General features: G+C 42.2%; 1 protein-coding gene across 15 annotated transcripts in view; it reads right to left on the reverse strand.

Moving 5' to 3' along the window:
- The window catches only part of INPP4A (inositol polyphosphate-4-phosphatase type I A), a 106,187-nt gene that overhangs the window by 43,126 nt on the left and 43,323 nt on the right, over nucleotides 1-19,738 (reverse strand). For all 15 annotated transcript variants that reach the window (XM_053384138.1, XM_053384134.1, XM_053384140.1 and 12 more), the window contains exons 2-11: nucleotides 16,327-16,486; nucleotides 11,855-11,924; nucleotides 9,899-10,109; nucleotides 8,611-8,655; nucleotides 8,213-8,331; nucleotides 7,985-8,101; nucleotides 6,648-6,727; nucleotides 5,224-5,335; nucleotides 4,056-4,146; nucleotides 951-1,098 (exon numbers count right to left, since the gene is read on the reverse strand). In XM_053384138.1, the coding sequence (XP_053240113.1) occupies nucleotides 951-1,098; nucleotides 4,056-4,146; nucleotides 5,224-5,335; nucleotides 6,648-6,727; nucleotides 7,985-8,101; nucleotides 8,213-8,331; nucleotides 8,611-8,655; nucleotides 9,899-10,004 (818 nt within the window). In that variant the 5' untranslated portion in view covers nucleotides 10,005-10,109; nucleotides 11,855-11,924; nucleotides 16,327-16,486. The remainder of the gene's footprint in view (nucleotides 1-950; nucleotides 1,099-4,055; nucleotides 4,147-5,223; nucleotides 5,336-6,647; nucleotides 6,728-7,984; nucleotides 8,102-8,212; nucleotides 8,332-8,610; nucleotides 8,656-9,898; nucleotides 10,110-11,854; nucleotides 11,925-16,326; nucleotides 16,487-19,738) is intronic.

Raw genomic sequence — 19,738 nt, forward strand, 5'->3', positions numbered from 1 at the left:
GGATTAAGCTGGACACAAACCCACAAGTATGTTTTTATCAGCAATATTTGCTTCTCTTCAAATCAGTGAAAACTGATGTGTCCAAAGAGTTTCCTGTGATACCTTTCATTGAGCTTTACATATATTTTTAGTGTAGATGCCTCCTAATTGCCATTGCCATTGCCCTAATTTAGTTTCCTAACCCAATACAAAGCTACCACAAAAGGAGTCAAGTAGCCAGTGACCTCTAAATGAATTGAGGTCCAACAAACCACAGTACTAGCCAAGCAACATGGGCAGATGATGTATGCAGAAATCAGAGTTTCAAATATAATAATATTTCATCACCTTTAAAATAACTTTTCAACTAGGCTGTGTAACGCCAGGAGCTTCAAAACAGTAAAAGGCCATGGGAACCAGTTCTCATTAAAGATTTACCTCAAAGCTTGAGGTTGGCTTTTTATAGAACTGCGGCTGAATAATGTAATAGCAACAGCAGCACTTCTCATGGCATACTCGGTTTATCCTGAGTCCTGACTCCACCTGAGCTAGCCAGATTATCATTATCTATCTAAAAGTTATCTGATAGTATAAACTGACAAAGCCCTGTTTCAGTTCAGCTGGTAACATCTTTCAGTCACAGGAAGACAGAAGGGAATCACATCCTAACCGTTAACTAGGCTGAAAACAATCCATGACAGTTCAGGCAGCCAAAACCAGAATTTGTCGTTGATTTTCGGAAAATCAGCCTAAATTTGCAAGGTCATAAAATGGGTCTGTGCCACTGGGACTTTGACGTTCCTAGCAATACTCCTTCAAAAGATTTTGCAAGGCAGGTCAGGAGAGTGGGTCAGAAATGCAGAGCTGTGGGGGCAGGCATTTACAACGAAGCTGCATACAATATATTATTTTCTTAATAACTTCAAAAACATTTTTCTAGGGACTGCTCTTGTGGTGCTGGTGGGATTTACCTGGCAGCATCTTCCTCAAGTAGCAGCTTCACAAACTGCCTGGGAATGTGTAGGGAGAGCACACTCTCTGCCATTTGCTCCAAGATCCGAAGGTGGTTCCCATCAGTGGTGGGGAAGCGATACATCCGACAAATGGCCCCTCCAAACACTAAAATGTTAAAAGACATAATTTGCTATCAGATAATATAAACTCCATTCCTCTAACACCAAAGTTGTTAAGAGGCTCAGAGATCACAAATGGCCTATTACACCAAAACATACAAAAGATTAATGTAACAGCATTACACTTAGTTAACTCCCCACCCCCACCCAGTGCACATATTCAAACAACCACAGCAAAAGCAGAAATTGAGGTCTGATGAATTCTTGAATCACTTTTCCATATACTGCGGTTTTTTTATTTAAAAAATGTGTTTTTGTTGTTGTTTAGTCGTTTAGTTGTGTCCAACTCTTCGTGACCCCATGGACCAGAGCACGCCAGGCACTTCTGTCTTCCACTGCCTCCCGAAGTTTGGTCAAATTTAAAATGTTAGACTAGTCATAAAGGTAAAGTAAAGGGACCCCTGACCATTAGGTCCAGTCGTGGCCAACTCTGGGGTTGCGGCGCTCATCTCGCTTTATTGGCCGAGGGAGCCGGTGTACAGTGGGGTCATGTGGCCAGCATGACTAAGCCGCTTCTGGTGAACCAGAGCAGCGCACGGAAAACGCCGTTTACCTTCCCGCCGGAGCGGTTCCTATTTATCTACTTGCACTTTGACGTGCTTTCGAACTGCTAGGTTGGCAGAAGCAGGGACCGAGCAACGGGAGCTCACCCCGTCGCGGGGATTCGAACCGCCGACCTTCTGATCGGCAAGTCCTAGGCTCTGTGGTTTAACCCACAGTGCCACCCACGTCCCTTAGACTAGTCATAGACATGTATATTTGGGTTACAACGCAGATGCCCAACAGCTTCATAATGAGCTTTATCGGGACCACACTTTTGCAGGCAATCCTGATCCCACAATCCAAGCCTCATCCATGTGACGTGGTCTGGACTTTTCTCCTGCACACAATCACATAAATTGTGTGGCTGTTCATTTCCAGGTGGTGTCTTAGCTTCCCAGCACTGATGTCCAAGGAGAGTGCTACCATAATCATAGATATTGGTGAAAGGAAGCCTTTATGAGCAATAGCATAGATGATGCTAGATAAGCGTCTGGATGAGTAATGCTCTGTGTCCAACAAACACTGAAAAATAAGCAATTCTGTTTAGTTTGCCACTCTGCAGCAAGCCACTCAGAATGAGTTCACATGACGAAGTTATATGGAAAGAGTCTCAATGGAGTATGTATACGGACACACACACACACAATTATTTTGTTGCATCATTCTTACAAGTACATCCCCAGCTGATGAAACATGACTGAAGGCAGATGTGATATGGAAAGGGAGCTCACAGCACAACCCTCCGCCTATCTTAGGCAGCTGGGCTGCAGGGCAGTTTGCCTCCTCCTATGGCTGGGAAACAAAACAAGCAGGGAGAGGCACAAAAAGATTTATCAGCATTCTATCTGCTGGTTACGACAGAAACAGCTGTGGATATATCTTTCTAGAAGAGAGTTGGAAGTGTCTTCCCAGTGCTGTGAGCTGCCTCTGTCTTCAGCCAGTGATACAACGGTGGCCGAGATCCAAAGGTTTATGTGCATTCGCTAGGGCAGCCTTCCCTAGTCTGGTGCCCTCCAAATGCTTTGGACTGCAACTCCCATAAGCCTCAACTACTGACCTGCTAACTGGGACTAATGGGCATTGTAGTCCAAAACCAGTTTAGGGAAGGCTGCTCTAAGGACTTCCCTTCCTCCTCCTGCAGCTCTTTGTGAATGTGGGCTGCCATGTGCTTCTAACAGAAGCCCTTCCAGAGACGTGTTTCATACAGCACATGGCACTGCAACTGTGAGCAAAAAAAAGGCATGTCTCCCTGTGCATGCAGAAGCACTTAAGCGACACACAAATACGCTTTCTCTGGATCACACAGCATATCAACTGTTGCCCCTGAAAACTAACTTTTGCTTCCAGTGATGTTTTTTGGGGGGAAACCTTGCAAGACATTTTGCATCAAAAACTTTATGCTGCAACTCTGCTAGTACTGCTTGCTTATATCTATCTATCTATCTATCTATCTATCTATCATCTATCTATCGTTTTATGAAAATTTCAACCCAGTGTGCAGCAGCGGTGAAGAATTCACTGCAAGGGATCATGAAGAAAGGACAGTTCTGGTTGCCTCATCTCAAAAAAGATATTGTAGAGTTTGGAAAGGTTCAGGAAAGGGCATCCAAAATGATAAAGGACAGAGCAATTCCCTTATAAGGAGAGATGTTGGGCTATTTAGCTTAGGGAAAAGGCTTGTACGAGGCGACATGGCAGAAGTTCATAAAATTATTCATGGCATAGTGGATCGAGAAAATGTTTTCTCTTTCTCGTAACACTGGAATTCATAGACATCCAATGCAGCTGAATGTTGGAAGATATTAAGGCAGTGATGGCCACCTATCTAGATGGCTTTAAAAGAAGATTAAGCAATTCATGCCAGAGAGGGCAATTGATGGCTACCAGCCATGATTGCTCTGCTCTGCTCAGTTGGAGCTGAACAAAATAACACAACACGATGGCCAATAACAATGGCACTAAACACTATATTAGTCTAATACAAATGATCAGAAATTGCAACCAAAGTCTCTAAGGCTTCTGAATACCAGTTGCTAGAAATCATAGGAGGGGAGAGGGCTCTTGCGCTTGGGTCCTGCTTGCAGGTTTCCCACTGGCCTCTGGGTTCGCCACTGTGAGAACAGGATGCTGCACCAGACAGGCCATTGGTTTGACCCAGAAGGCTCATCTTATGTTCTTAGGCTCTTAAACTCAGGCCAGCAGTGCACCCCTGTCCCCATCTACTTACATGCATGTCGTCAAGATGACACATCAGTTAAAACAAATGCAGATACACCCAATTTCTTTAGTGCAGTCAAGACTGTGACTCAGCATACATTTGAAGATTAGGAAGTCATTTGCTGGAACACTGAGCTATATGGGATCCGGAAGTATCAATGAGCAGCACAGGTAGGTACTTACCGGATTTTAACAACACGTCTTTCCGTAATGAAGCATATTTGGATCGGATTCCTAAAGATTCTGTTAAACTTTCATCAACTGACAGCACAGTCTGAAGAAAATGAGAATAGTATTAATACATAAAATGCAATGCTTCATCACTGATTTTTTTTTTTATAAAATGTACTGAGCTATAGAGGACTGTTTACTTCTGAGACATTTTCAACAAGATCTTGTATCAGATAAATGTGTAGCATTCAGGGATGTTTTACACGTAGCTACGTGTGATGGCTTGAGAATACTCTTCGCAAGAAATGCTTCTGCTCACTCAGAGACACATAGATACAGCCTTTATTTTACATATGTACAAGCAGCACACATAATTACACGTCCAAATCCTGTGAGTCAGATTCCTGGAGTCATTTACGTCCGTCCCTTTTCCAGCAGAAGAGGCACGGCATTCTCAACTGATGTCTCTGCCCTGTCCGCTTTAACCCTCTCCGTTCCTGAGCAGATGGAACTGGCACAGCATCGCTGTCAGTGCCAGAACTTCCTGTTCTGAGTTGAGGCTCTGCTCCAGCATCTGAGAGCCTTTCCTCCTCCTGGCTTTCCTCCCCTTCCTGCACTGGCTCTTCCTGCCCCCCTTCCTCTGCTCGTCTCTCCTCCTCCCCTTCGTACTCCGTCAATACCATGACACTACAGCATAAAGAAACACTGAGCTATATTTGTGTATATTCTGCCACCTGTCAGTGTGCTAATCTTTTATAATACCCAGTGGAATTCATGGACTCTCTCTCTCTAGTCTTGACAGGTGATCTTGACAGGGGATCACCGCTTATTTTGAGAAAAATAAAAATTGATGACAAGGCACGCATTTCTGAAATTATCGTTCCGCAATGAGATACCGATCAGCATGGAATAAAATCACAGATATACATCCTGATGTTATAGTGGCACAACTACTGCAGTCATCAGACTGGTTGCTGTGCTATGTACAGTATGCTTGCCCCCTGAAAGCTTGCATCCAAGTAAGGTCTGAACAGCCCCATGGGTTAAAAGAACAGCAACACAGTGTGAATTGTCCTTGAGGGTGGTTGGGGAAAGTGTAAAAGAACGTGGTGAGGAGATCATCAATCACATCTTTTATTTCCAGCATTGTCTTGAGAAGGAGGGCAAGATATTCACTCACCCTTCCATTGATGGTGTCAGGAGACCTGGTAACTGGAGGCCTTTGGTCTGTTTTTTCTTCCACTTGCCATCCTATGACTGTAATGTTACCAACACGATCACTTTCAGCAGATCTGCAACACACACATCATTGCTGCGATCCATCAGCTAGGACTATTGATTGGTTGCTGTTGCACATACTATGCCATCTGGCTATAGACCCCAATTCTTACAGCTTCCTCTGTCGTTAACTCTTTCTAGCTACATAAACGGAGACTCAAACTAAAAGATCAGGATCCAACACTTGACCTGCTATATAAAAATATTAAAATATAAGAAAGATGCTAAATGCATGGATATGTGTAGCCTTGGGTATTTTGTAACCTCTTGCGATCCAAGGTTGGGTAAAATCATCCTCTCAGCCCTTGGAGCTTATAGTACTAGTTTTGTAGTGCTTTACAGGCCTTACAGAAGCAAAACGCACAGGTCCCTGTCCCAAGGAGTTTACAGTACGCATTTCAAATACAGGGCAGGCAACAAAGCGGGAAGAGAAGGGGAAAACAGGAGAGACATGTAATGGAGAAGGGATACTAGCAAATGCAGTTGCATCTGCTTTGGCATTAAGCCAAAGGCCTAAGCCAAAATTCAAAAAAATAAATCTGATGTTGATGTTGAAGTGCAGAAGGACACTTCTGAAAACTTATATGCATGTATGTAATTGACTTTGCCAGATGCAATTTCCTTGTCATTGTGATCTATGAAAGCTCTGCCAAACAGAATCGTTACCAATGTTTTGCATTTACATCTTTATATTCCTTCAGAATCTGGGAGCTGGCTTACTGATACACATTTAAATTAGCTTTTCTGACATGCCCTGAAATTGGCTTTCATTTCTAAGTGTAAACAAAACACAAAAACACACAGAACTTATTAAACTGCAGGCTTGGAACACATACAACTGTGAAGAATGAGGTTTTAGAAGATTAAAAATAATACTTTATATCAATGGTTGCCCCATCACACAAGTAACACATGAAAAAGACTCCTGAGGTTATTAGTTGGTGTTCAAGTCTCTGTTTTTATGCTGGGTGGGGAAAATCATAAAACAAATATTCTACTTTACCAAAGTTCTACTAACAAGAATTACCAGAAAGTCTCTGCCCTGTGCAAGATTTGTGCTGAACATTAAATTGTCTTACAGTCACTCGAGATAAGAGGAAACTTTGAAGTTCCAATATTTATTTCATTACAACACAAAATTAAAAAAGGTCTCATTGAGCATTCATAGCCCTAAAAGCTTGGACACTTCACTTTCTGAACTGGGGTGCAATAAAGGACCCCAGTTTAAACAGCATCAATCGTGCAGTTAAATGGCCTAGTTTTCCAATAGTACACACAGATGTGGAAGCCTGATTCTTTTCAAATGAACAAAAATGGAGCACAAACCTTAGTGTTAAATGCAACCTATGGTTCCTTTCCTTAAGTAGCTGCTTTACAGTGAACATCACAGAACCCAATAGATACATCTGGAAAAGACAAGTATTGTCAATGAAGAGGACATTTTAATCCTAATTACGTTTCTAATTTCTATTTACAAAGCTCATTCCTATGGCTTCAAGGTGATGTCTGAAACCAAAGCCTCTCACTTTCTCTGGCTCAGTACTGACATCGTGCCAGAATATAGAATGCACTAGCAATACTTCAGAATGATAGCTTGACTTTCCAAAGCCTGCAAGACTCAAATCACAAATTCAGAGTGGCTTGTCTGCCTTCATTTTCTATCAGTGCAGTATTCAGGTTCATAAGTTCACTTCTGTCTCTAGGATTCAACAGTCTTCAGAGACAGAACAATGGCTGCAATGTCAAAAGCAGGGCTTTGGGATTATGCTTTGCTAGACGATTACATACATACCATATTTTATCAATTCAGACATCACACCAAGCCTTGGCTAGTTTTATAAACTACAATTTGGCAGTGTGTGTGTGTGTGTGTGTGTGTGTGAGAGAGAGAGAGAGAGAGAGAGAGAGAGAGAGAGAGAGAGAGAGAGACTACAAGCATGGTTATTTTTAATCAGTTGGATCCACAGATTCCCACTCTCCATCAGAGGAAGGGAATCATTGGATGTCGCCCAAAATGAGCATCTTCAAGCACATGTTTAGAATGCTCATTTAATACCATCTCCTAAGGCGTTGTGGGGTGGGGACCTTTTCCAACCTAAGGGCCAAATTCCTTCATAGGCAACTTTCCAGGCACTACATACCTGTGGTGGGCGGAGCCAGGGGCAAAATAGTGGGTGGGGCAACAGATATGGCTCTTACTTTGTACAGTGGCCTATGTTTTAGCCTCGCTAAAATGTCTACACAAACCCCTCTCTCCATCCTCAATCCAGGCAAGAGGATTTGTCACAGTTCAAGGACACATTCCAGCCAAGCAAAAGCACATGAAGGAGGCCTAAAAGCAGGGCCAGTGACGGATGTGATGTGGAGGAGAGGCATGGCCTGCAGACACTCCTGAGGGCTGGACGGAGAGGGCTGGATTTGGCCCTCAGGCCTCAGGTTCCTGACCCTAGCACTAAGAAAGCAATCCTAACTCCATTTAGCCAGGAGTAAGCCCCACAGAATTCAACAGGACTTACTTCTGAGTAGATAAGGTTAGGATTACACCGTTAGTGCTGGCCTCCAAGGGGGAGAACAGGCAGTGTACCTCAGACCAAAGGCATATGCAACATTTTGTTTACACTGAACATGAATGACAGAGAAGACATTTGGTGAATCGGACTTACAGTTCCCTGAGATCTATCTTTAACATCATATACAGAAAGTTTTATTTGTGTCATCTGGTTAATAAGAGAGTCTTGAAAAAAGGCAATACTGCTTAGAAAGATAGGGTTGCTTGTTCCCTGCAATTAAAAAAAAAAGGAGAGAAAAAGTTATGTTTGGATAACTTGGTATCAGCTAAGATTAACTGGTTGTGCTTTGGCTGGCGCAGCGGGTAACGTAGTATTACTTACCTCAATAATCTCTGTCTGAGCATGCTTTGTCCAGAATGCCTGAGGTGGTGTAGTTACACTCACTGCTACAAAACTATTTGGCTTTCTATCTAGCGATGGGGTAAGGAGCTCGCTGCAAGCTATAGGAAAGAAACAATACGGCTTACACACCATGTCACACAAATATATGCAAAGTATAAAGGGGAAGGGAAGCCCATTTTTCACTTGTCTGCCTCAGTGGCACAGTGTGGGAAAGGGCCACGGGGCAGTTGCCCCGGACACAAAATGGTTAGGGGCGCAAAATGTCAACACCCAGTGCTGCCTCAATACAGCTGCGGGCTTCGGTCACTGGGCTCCCTTGAAAACGGCTTCTCCGTGCGAACCAGAAATTGACCTCTCCAGACAACGGAACTACTCACCTAAACTGAATTCTAAGATTGGCTCATCCGGATCTTGGCTATTACCTGCAAAGTACAAAGACTAGCATAAGCTTATAAAGATATATAGATTAAGTCAATTTGCTCCTTTTAAAATAGTCTTACACTCCCATAAGGAAGCAAGGACAATTTAGGGGTAAATAAAGTAAAAAGTAAACACTTATTCAAATAACTATGTAAATAGTTCACCTAGAACTTCAATCTTATGTATCTCAAATAGTAGGTAAACACGCTCTCTCTCTCTCTCTCTCTCTCTCTCTCTCTCTCTCTCACACACACACACACACACACACACACACACACTTACTTTTCAAAGCACTTCCAGAATGAATGAGAAAATTAAAGGCCTAACAGTGTTCAAAGAAAAATGGTCAAAGATCATATTAAGCATATAAAAGCATTTGGTCATGCATGAAGTAATTATCTGGATGAAGGACCAATCTACAGGTTCTGATGCAAAATTGTTCATTCAAAAATTTTAAGGCAATGCTATGGGAAGAACTGACAATGGTACAAAAGTTTATAACGACATAAATTCATTGTTGACTGGTGTCTTTTTTCTGTCTCTTTAACGCTTTTCTGTCTCTTATTTATGTTGTTGTTGTTTAGTCGTTTAGTCATGTCCGACTCTTCGTGACCCCATGGACCAGAGCACGCCAAGCACTCCTGTCTTCCACTGCCTCCTGCAGCTTGGTCAAACTCATGCTGGTAGCTTCAAGAACACTATCCAACCATCTAGTCCTCTGTCATCCCCTTCTCCTTCTGCCCTCCATCTTTCCCAACATCATGGTCTTTTCCAAGGAGTCTTCTCTTCTCATGAGGTGGCCAAAGTATTGGAGCCTCAGCTTCACGATCTGTCCTTCCAGTGAGCACTCAGGGCTGATTTCCTTAAGAATGGATAGGTTTGATCTTCTTGCAGTCCATAGGACTCTCAAGAATCTCCTCCAGCACCACAATTCAAAAGCATCAATTCTTCGGCGATCAGCCTTCTTTATGGTCCAGCTCTCACTTCCACTCACTTCTCTTCTTTATACTGCTCCCAAATCTACTATCCTCCCCACTGTCCTTGTATCGTGCCCGCTGCTTATAACATGGGGAAAAAATACAAATATAACAAACAGTGTGTGTTCCCAAATTAATCTTTTCATTACCAGCACTGGGTGAAGGGGGGGGGAACTGTCTAAAAAACTAGAATTTCAAACAGAAAAGCAAGACAAATTAAGAATTCAATACAACCATGAGGACACAGGTAGGAAGAAAAGATACTAACCTGCCAGAGACAAATCTAACATGTCAGTCGTGACATCAATAGTTGAGGCCCGCTGCACAGTGCGGGATTTTGCACCATGGCGGGGGCTGATATCTTTTGCTGACATGTTGTCATGGGGAAGACGCCTCTTTTCACTGTTTGATCACAGCAAAGCCTTGATGAAGGACCAAAATAGAGTGTCGTCTTCACTTGCAGCCCTTATGACAGCAGGCTAAGGCAGAATGAAAACAAAACACAATCTGAAATAGGTTCCAAACTAGGTTTGTTTAAATGCTGATTTTAACAGCAAAGGCTCAAATGATTTTAATGGTAGCATTAAAGAAGAATTAATTTACCATTTTAACAGGAGACCATTTGCTTCAGCAGACCTCACCATATATTTTAGATGCTTTCAAAATGATAATAGTTTCTCTGGGTTCACAGTTATGAGGAGGCCTGCAAGCACATTCAGAAAAACACACAAGCCTGCTTTGGACCTTTACCCTAAAAACATGAAGGTTGAGGGTGGAGCAGACATGTCTGGTGCCACTCACCTTCTCCCCCCTTATGATCCCTCCATAGGTGTTTTCCCCTTATGTGTCCAGGCTGAAATGTCAGAAGAGGGCTATGGTCTAATCTACATAACCGAAAGCTGCCTATGTCAATGAAAAACCCACTTAGTAAGAGTCTTGATTCTCACCTGCAGTCAAAGAATTTGCACAAAGTACTACATGGTTTTGCCCCAGACAAGCAGGTGGTGTCACACACATTGACTATGTTCAGACCATGTTTTATACTAACAATGAGCCTCAAACTCAAATGCTCCATTCTTCTGCCACAGCTTTAGGAAGATCAGAAGCTTCCACCTCCCTTTTAGATTAACCACAGTTTAGTGTACCGTCCAACCCTTACATGATGGTTTATCTTTAGCGTTTGTTGAAACGAGCCAAATGAATAAACTATGTTTTCAAGCTGGCTTATTTAAACAATAGTAAAGATTAATCAATAGGGACACAGGTGGCGCTGTGTATTAAACCATTGAACCTAGGACTTGCCAATCAGAAGGTCGGCAGTTCAAATCCCCGTGACGGGGTGAGCTCCCGTTGCTCGGTCCCTGCTCCTGTCAACCTAGCAGTTCGAAAGCACATCAAAGTGCAAGTAGATAAATAGGTACCGCTCCGGCGGGAAGGTAAACGGCGTTTCCGTGTGCTGCTCTGGTTTGCCAGAAGCGGCTTAGTCATGCTGGCCACATGACCCGGAAGCTGCACGCCAGCTCTCTTGGCCAATAAAGCGAGATGAACGCCGCAACCCCAGAGTCGTCCACGACTGGACCTAATGATCAGGGGTCCCTTTCCCTTTAAAGATTAACCACACATTTGTTTGGGATTGGATGCTATGCCAAGCTGTGGTTAATCAAAAACATATGTAAAATATTCCAAACTCCTCTTTGTGGCTGCACCAGAAGAGATAGAGGAAGGAGCGTGTCAGCCCTAGGCTCATATTTGTTAATGGTGAACCATGGTGTCACATCCAAGCAAGACCAATGGTGGCCTACGGATCAAAATGTCTGTCTCAGTATCCATTCATGTGTTTGATCATCCCTATGGAAGGAATCAATATTGTGTTGGGTGAGCCACACCCTGAAGCAGCGTTGACCAATATGTTGGCCCTCAGAAGTTTTGGATCACAGCTCCCACCGTCTCTGACGTTGGTCATATTTGCTGTAGCTGATGGAAGTTATGGTCAAAACACCATCTGGAGGTCACCAAGTTGAGCAAGTTGTAATCTCTAAAAAGTATTTTTCCTCACACAAAAACAAAACAATTTCAACAAAGATTTACAAGATTTAAATGTGATTAAAACTCCAAGTCTCATCCACTTGAATTCCGAGTTATGATTCAGCTTACAAGAAGCTCCCTATTGTATTAAATTTTCATAATGTGTGTGACATTTTACACCAAACATCTTTTTACTTACAGCGGGCTGTTGTTTTCTTGGGTGAGAGCATGGTATTTTGCATTTCTTAAAGGCAGCTTTATTTTCCCATCTGGAAAAAAAACCCCACAATGAATTACTGAGTCTGAGAATTCAAAATTGATATTGATTTTTAAATACACATGTCTATTTAGTCTTCCAATCATATCACATGCCTTTATCGCTGTGAGCTTAACTGCCGTTATAGCATCAGGTGTGAAATTGGGGTTTGCAAAGAGATTCAATTATATGCATTTAGAAGAGGACTAATTTAGAGCCATTCTGTTTTTTGTTTTTTTAAAGGCACAAAGTGTAAGAAGTAACCATAATAAATGTTCATAAAATATAGCATTCCCTTCAGGATGAGGTTTCTGAATTATACCATGAGTTCCCACCATTCTGAACTATTTCCCTGGCTGATGGAAGGCACTTCACGTCAAAGAGGCCACTTGTGTGTCAAGTGACGGGAATGGATCCAGTAATGGATTTTTAGTCTTTTCTGCACAATAGTAGTTTTCTCCTGGCACACTGTTGTGCTCTGGCACATAGTTTGGGTATCTCTGTTCTAATTAATACTATTATAAACTATTTGCCCAGAATAAAATATTTTGCTTACACCACTATCACAACAGAACGATTTCCCACCATAACAAATTGCCTCCTTGGCAAATGAGATGCTTTCACTCCAGCATAAATCCAGAATATGAGTTATTCTCACCAGATGGATGGAGATTTTAAATAAATAGGAGGAGGAGGAGGAGGAGGAGAAGAGGAGGAGGAGGAGGAGAAGAGGAGGAGGAGGAGGAAGAAGAAGAAGAAGAAGAAGAAGAAGAAGAAGAAGAAGAAGAAGAAGAAGAAGAAACAACTATTGGAATGGCTAGCTTTTAAAACGGAAATGTATTTTAAATGTGAACAAAGACATGGTAATTAAAGAACATTTAAGGTGCTTTGTTCTTTTGTGCAACTTTCCAGCCGTGCATTTGTTTTTAACCACCAGAATTAAAAGTTACTACTCAGGGGTAACTTTCAGGGGAATTCACAGAATCCAGGTATGCAGAAATATTTTGTAGAAATCTTAAAGGAAGCCAAGCTGTTTTAAAATAGACCAGTCTCATTCTTCAAGGAAGTGTTGCATTTCTGTAGCTCAGATTAAGGTTTAAGTCATGGCAGCCATGACTGGGGATGGGGAACCTCAGCACCAGGGACCAAATGTGGCCCCCAGGCCTCTCTGTACCTGGCCCTTGGAACTCTCCCAGGTCACACCCTTCACTGTTTATGCTTCTCAACCTGTTTTTGCCTGGCTGGAATGTGTCCTCAGACACCTCCAGCTTGTCTGGATAGAGGGTACTAAGTGTATGTGTAGGAGCTAGCCTCCTGTACAAAGGCAAAATTCACATCTGTTGCTCCGCCCACTTTTGACCACCACTGGCATGTGGCCCTTGGAAGGTTGCTTAGAAGCGAATGTGGCCCACCTTTATACACACACACACACACACACACACACACACACACAGCATAAAGAGTCTCTTGCTCAACTTGAGAGGTTAACACTGCCAAGAAGCGAAATACGTCTTTGCATCCATATTTATAAAACTACCCCTCAAACCCAGTTCATTCCAGTTATATATAGAAAACTGCAGCAGTCCAACTTTTAAAGACTATGCTTTTCTTCTTTATTCCTTCTAGGACTTGGGACATGTTATCCTGGCCATGCCTTATAAAACAAACTATCGTGGTATTTTTAGACATTCAGGGTTTTTACTTAGTAAAAAGATACTCAGATTTCAAATCCCATGATCTAAGTAGAACACACTATGCCCTTTTTCCTGTGACTCAGAGGCTAAGGATTGCTCTCATATCCAGCACCACACCAGCCTATAAACACCTCTGCTTTCAAACAACCAACCAACACTCACAAAGAGCTGTTCTCCCTTCTGTGACACTAAACATATAGCTGCCCTCCTTGTCAAACCTACTACATTCACCTGACATCAGTTTATTATCTTATTAACTCAGTTTCTCCTGCCAGCAAGCCTGTTTACTCATGGTACAAGGCAGCAGGAGGGGTGGAGGAGGCTGAGAAAAGCCTTCAGTAAGCAGTGACTGGGGTGCAGATGCACAGCACATCCAGCAATCCCATCCCTTGTCACCAAGTTTACTCCATAAAAGAAGTGACGGTAGTGAAAGAAGTTACAGAGAAAGGAGAATGAACTGGAAACTTGGGTCAAAGGGTACTTCCAGGTGTGGATGATTTAGTAAGCAACTGGTCATTGCTGTTCCAGAAGCAAGCTAGTGACTCTGCTTCCAGACTTCTGGAATCAAAATAGCATTGTGTAGTCAAAAGCAGTCACTCTTTTCCCCCATTCCCAATGTTAGAAGGGGTGGTTTTCAATGGAATTGTGGTGTGAGGGAAAGAGTTACATATTCCCTTCCCCTGCTGCAATGGGGGGGGGTGGATGGATAAAAAGGCAATGCAATTGGGAAAAGGAAGGGTTAAAATGATAAAGGGTTGATTCCTAGAGTTGAGAGATGGACCACAAAAAGGATATGCCTAGAGCAACTGTCTATAGACCATGTAATGCATACTGTCCCAGGTTCAATCTCTGACTTCTCCAGGTAGGGTTGTGTACCAGGCTGGCTAGACCCTGTCTAGTAGGTGATGAGCCTGGGAGACGTTCCACACCAATACTATTGATATGGTTTTTTAAAAATGGCTCCTGTTTGGTTCACTTTGCATGGAGGGTGCTTGAGACCTGATGGAAAAAGCAGCTAAATAAGTCGGTCATCTCAACTGAGATGATGTTGTCAGTCAAATGCACTGGGTACAGCTTTCCACAATCTATTCAAGTCTTGCTCTAATCAAACCAGAAGAAGAGTTATGTACCAAATAATAATAATCCTATCAGGGTGGACCACACAAAGTGTTCTCATATCAAGGATAGGAAATGAGGAATGGCAGCTTTGCTATCTGCTATGAAGCTTTTGTCCAAAAGGGTCTAAAAACCTCTAGGCTTGCAGCAAAAATATGGTTCCAGTTGCACAGATCCACTTTGCCTGAAATTACTGTATTTTTCAGTGTATAAGACTAGGTTTTTTCCTTTAAAAAATAATGTCAAGAATTAGGGGGCGTCTTATACACGGATACATCTCCCCCCATTTTCTTAAATCTGGGTCCCCAAAAAATAGGGGGCGTCTTATACATGGGGGCGTCTTATAGACGGAAAAATACGGCGCTTCTGCTGAATCACTCATGCTGTCAGTCAGATTCCAGGGTCTGATTTCCCTGCTTTTCCTTCAATACCCCTGGTTCCCATTTCTTTGGACACCTTCCTGCTGAAGTAGAGGTCCCAGCTGGTTGCAGCGGTTCAAATGTCATTTTAAAGACTCCACTTCAGTTCCTACTTCCGCTAGAACTTTGCTAGCTGAAGCAGAAATCCTTATTCCAGTCACCAAGAAACCATTTGGTGGGCTGTCTCATGCTTGCTGTCTTCAGTTTTCCTGCCTGACCCAGGAATTCCATCATGCCTCCGTTTCACTTCTTCAGGATTCCACATGAGGGCTGGGGAGAGAATACAGTATCTTGCTGCCTGACCTACATTCTGGATAAATGAGGCATGCTTGGCCCTAACACTCATTCAAGGCTTCATAGCTTTGAATTATCATTTGAACTGGGCCAATGTATAGTCAAGAGGGCTTGTTTTACTTCGTACCACAATGACTTCATTTCCTTGTGTTCCGAAGCACCATCCATTTCTAGCATCTGCTTAACTTAAACCACAAAAGGAACAAAATGGAAAGGGAAAGCTGTAGGAAGCTTAATGGCCCAGGTCTTTTAAAATAGCAAGCAACTGGTTTGCAAACTTTCCATTTATAGAAAACATTTTCCACACAGACCCCTGCTTGACAGTCACGGAATGCCAAGCGTCACAGAGGATTCTGGGGCATTTTCTAGGGTGCACATTTACTTCGCATAATATACTTGCCAGTCATGTTCAAATTAACTTTCACACCATGTGTATTTGGAGTGTGCCCCAGGATTCAGTTAAAACCAAAAACAAGAACTGTAGTCAACAGCACCTCAGTGATAGGGAACATCCAACCCACAGACCTAGTTTTGGATATAAGCAGTTCATTTTCTATCACAAATGCTTGTCTTAAATGCATCTTTTTGAATCTCTAAAATATCCTATTATGATAGCTGTTACTAAAACAAAGGGTATATTCTGTGCTTTAAAAAGTGCAACCTATATAAATTATGTGAATCCAACAAATGCAGCTTTTTTGTGACTGCTAGATATGGTAGGGTGAAAGACACTCTCATCTCTGCAGACATTTGCAGAACTTCCCTGCAGCCTCACACTGACTGAAAATCTCTGCTCAATACACATACACCTACTGAGATATCACCAGAAATTGCCCAAACATAATGTTTTTTTATTTCAGTTTTGCCACAAACTTAAAAACTAGAAGCTTACCTTTCTAGGTTTCCAATGAAAAGCTAAAAATCCTAGGATAACTAGTACCAAATTCTGTACTTGTTCAATATAACTGTAGAATCGAGATATCCATGTTGCCTTAATTTGTTTTCCACGGGTGACACACCGCTGTTCCTCCCAGGCTGAATGATCACAGAACCTGAAAAATAAGAAAAGGGATCTCCTGGTAATGCTCATCTGTTGAACTTCATGAAAATAATGTAAAAATATCAGCTTTTTAGAATGCCACTTACAAGCTAGCCTACGCCAAAAGTATCAAAAGGGTGCAATTTCAACACTTCTTTGTTGGTACTGGGAAGTGCTCCCTCGGGTTGATAAACATTTGATCCAATTAATGAATTTAAGAAGAAACAAAAAGTACTTTTGAAGCTGCCAAGCCATTCCTCAGTTTGACAAGGAATTCAATGATGTGATTACTTTTAAATCAAGAGCCCTTTCCAGCTCCTAAAGTATTGCTCCTGGAAGTCAGTATCTGCAAACAACAAGAGGCTTCCTGTGGCAGCCTTAAACACTAGCTAAAGTATTGTAGGAAATCCTTTCCACAGACATTTCTGGATGAGTTGCTCTAAGAAGGAAGTGAAATCTCTTGAGCACATGAGGGTCACGTGACATGCACCAATTTTAAAAAGGGGAAAGGAAAAAATATGAGTATATCGAAGTCTACTCTCCCATTTCAGTGAAAGCTACAAAACATATTTCTGATCTTTAGGAAACTGGGCACCTTTATTTTATATGTATGTACATATGTATATATAATACATGTGGAAATTGCAAAGTTCAAGAACTGTCCAGATCACTTAACAACCAAGCATCACATTACAGAAAGCAATTCATTTGTTGTCATGAATTTGCTTCCCCTCTCGCCCTTAAAGCCAGCATATGCAGTGATTATGTTAGGACTCCTATACCCAACTTAAAGAAAATACAATTTTTTATTAAGCAAATAAGCATGTGCTTTAAATGCCTTATGGTACATGGCTGAAGGAGTGGCCCATCACTGAACAAGTGTCTGGCATCCCTGCCCCATGTTTCAATCCTAAACTGAGTTCTCAGTCTTCAAAAAGTTAGATTCACAGAGAATCTGACTTGTATTCAAAACCAAAGCATTAAGAAGTCACTTCTCAGTTTCATCCCAGAACCCAAGTTTTGCAATTTGCCTTGGGACTCTGGCTAGACTTTGTTTGGGAGTGAAACCAACAAAAGGATTCTGTACACTTTGCCCGTGGAGTAATCCATTTCAGTTCCTTGCTCTTGATAAGTTAAGTGTTCCCTAACTTGTGTACTGGAGCATATATTATCCAGGCGCTTACTCCTGACATTTAGCTGGAAGAAAGCAGCGTGAATGTTGTCTGCCAACAACTCTGTAGTAAGCCCATTCCCCCTATATATATATTCCCCATCCATTCTGAAGGGACTCGACATTGCAGGAGGCCTGTAAGCTAAAATACACCAGAAACACTGCATAAACCCTGACTGCACAATGATAAATGAAACAAACCTAAACCTAACCCATAACAGGCTTAGGGCAAAATTGCAAGCAAGGCAGGCAACAGTCATGTGTAACAGAAGCCCAAAAAGGCCAGCTCTGCAGCAAAGAACTGTGGGAAAGGGGGTTATTTAATTCTTGCCATATTGGTCACCCACCCAATTTGCTTTTACCACTGCATGATTCCAGACTCATGTCCGCAAAATAAACCTGTGGTACAAGTATTTGGGGGGTGGGGTGTTCAGGGAAAAGCAGCTGGCCTGCGAAGGGCTAAAAAACCTCCCTCACCCAACACTTCTCTCCTGCAAAACTACTTGATCACATTAAGTACTCTGCAACAGGAAGTGGGCTGCTGGGCTACCTTCATATGCGCATGCCAGGTAAGGTGCCCCGTGTGGTATGATTCTAATTGTGTGGAAAATTCCCTGATATGGCATGGAGCAATGTTCCATGATCAGTCAACCTGGCAAGCTGAACGGATGACTTGTAGTCTGTTATATCAAGGGGAAATGGCCATTTTCAGGAGGGCAATGTGAATATGATTTCAAACACCATTTATTCAAATGAGTTTCCATTGTGCTTTAATATAATGAACAGAAGCAATAAGCACCAGTGCAGACTACTTGATGCTTACTTAGCATTTAAAACCACACTTCAAGCATTCTAAGTGCTCCACACACATTATCTCAGTGTGATCGTCCTCTCTAAAAGTAGGGCAGCATTATTATCCCTATATTGCAGGAGGGAGTTGGCTCCAGTTACAATTAACTCTCATTGAGTACCATTCCTTGCCTTTTTGCAAATATTTTTATATGTGTATTCTTTGGATAGCTTAAAGTTTTACAGGGTAAATCATCTCCAGCTCTCCCTGAATATGTTGTTGAAAAGTGCCAAAATGCACTTCGTAAAACATCAATGCCCTGATCAATAAATTAAATACCACATGCTGCCTTCACCCCGCCAAAGACGAGCTGCAAATATATCTGCAATGCTGCAGTGCAGATTTCCTTAGAAGTAAATGCTGTGGTTATTTACATTCCAAATACGGCACCTTGTGAAAAGTGGAGATAACCTAACTCTGAGGAAAAGGTTTCACACATTTTGGGGGAAGTTGTGTGCGTTCTGTTTTTAAAATGTATTTCCTTCTCTTTTGGGCATAAGCATCCCCCCAGCACCACCAGACACATATGAACAGTATTTATCTGTTAATCTACTTTTTCCATTCAAATTCATACCAGTACTTCTTCCCTTTTGTGTTACTCCCCACTTTCTAAATTGCTGATTACACAGTGTGGATAGCCCTGACAGGGTATGCAGACAGATAGCTGAGCTTGCATTTGCTTCCCCCACCACCAACACCAATACCCCCCCACCCCCCAAAAACGCCCAGTCAGGAAGTGCTGAACTGCACACAGTAAGATAATTGCAAATTCTCAGCACATACTTTTGCAGTTTTCTGGATCTGTGCAAATCTGAGGGATCAAAATAATATACACCCATACATATAAAGCTACACTCTCTGGTTCAGGAGTGCGTTGGCTGGAAAAGAAATGAATGCAGTTGTGCATTCTCAACACACACTTTTCAGATTGCTGCACAATATCTGTGGCAGAAATATTTAGTGTGGTTTGCTTGGGCAGTTTTCTGGTTTGGGGACAAATCTGAGGGATCAGAAGAAGTACATATTAAATAGTTACAGCATGGTTGGAAATGAAATGAAAGCACTAAGGAAGTAATGGACACGGAAAGGGGAGTAGCAGAAAGTGACAATTGATACAGTCACACCAAAACACCAAAACAAATAGTCTTTGAAGTTGAGAGGTTTGGAGTTCCACTTTCCCCAACTTGTTGGATTATCTCCAGATCAAGTAAACCTGAATTTACAGGGGGAAGCATATAGAGATT

The sequence above is a fragment of the Podarcis raffonei genome, chromosome 4 (assembly GCF_027172205.1).
Source record: "Podarcis raffonei isolate rPodRaf1 chromosome 4, rPodRaf1.pri, whole genome shotgun sequence".
In the NCBI taxonomy this organism is placed as follows: Eukaryota; Metazoa; Chordata; class Lepidosauria; order Squamata; family Lacertidae; genus Podarcis; species Podarcis raffonei.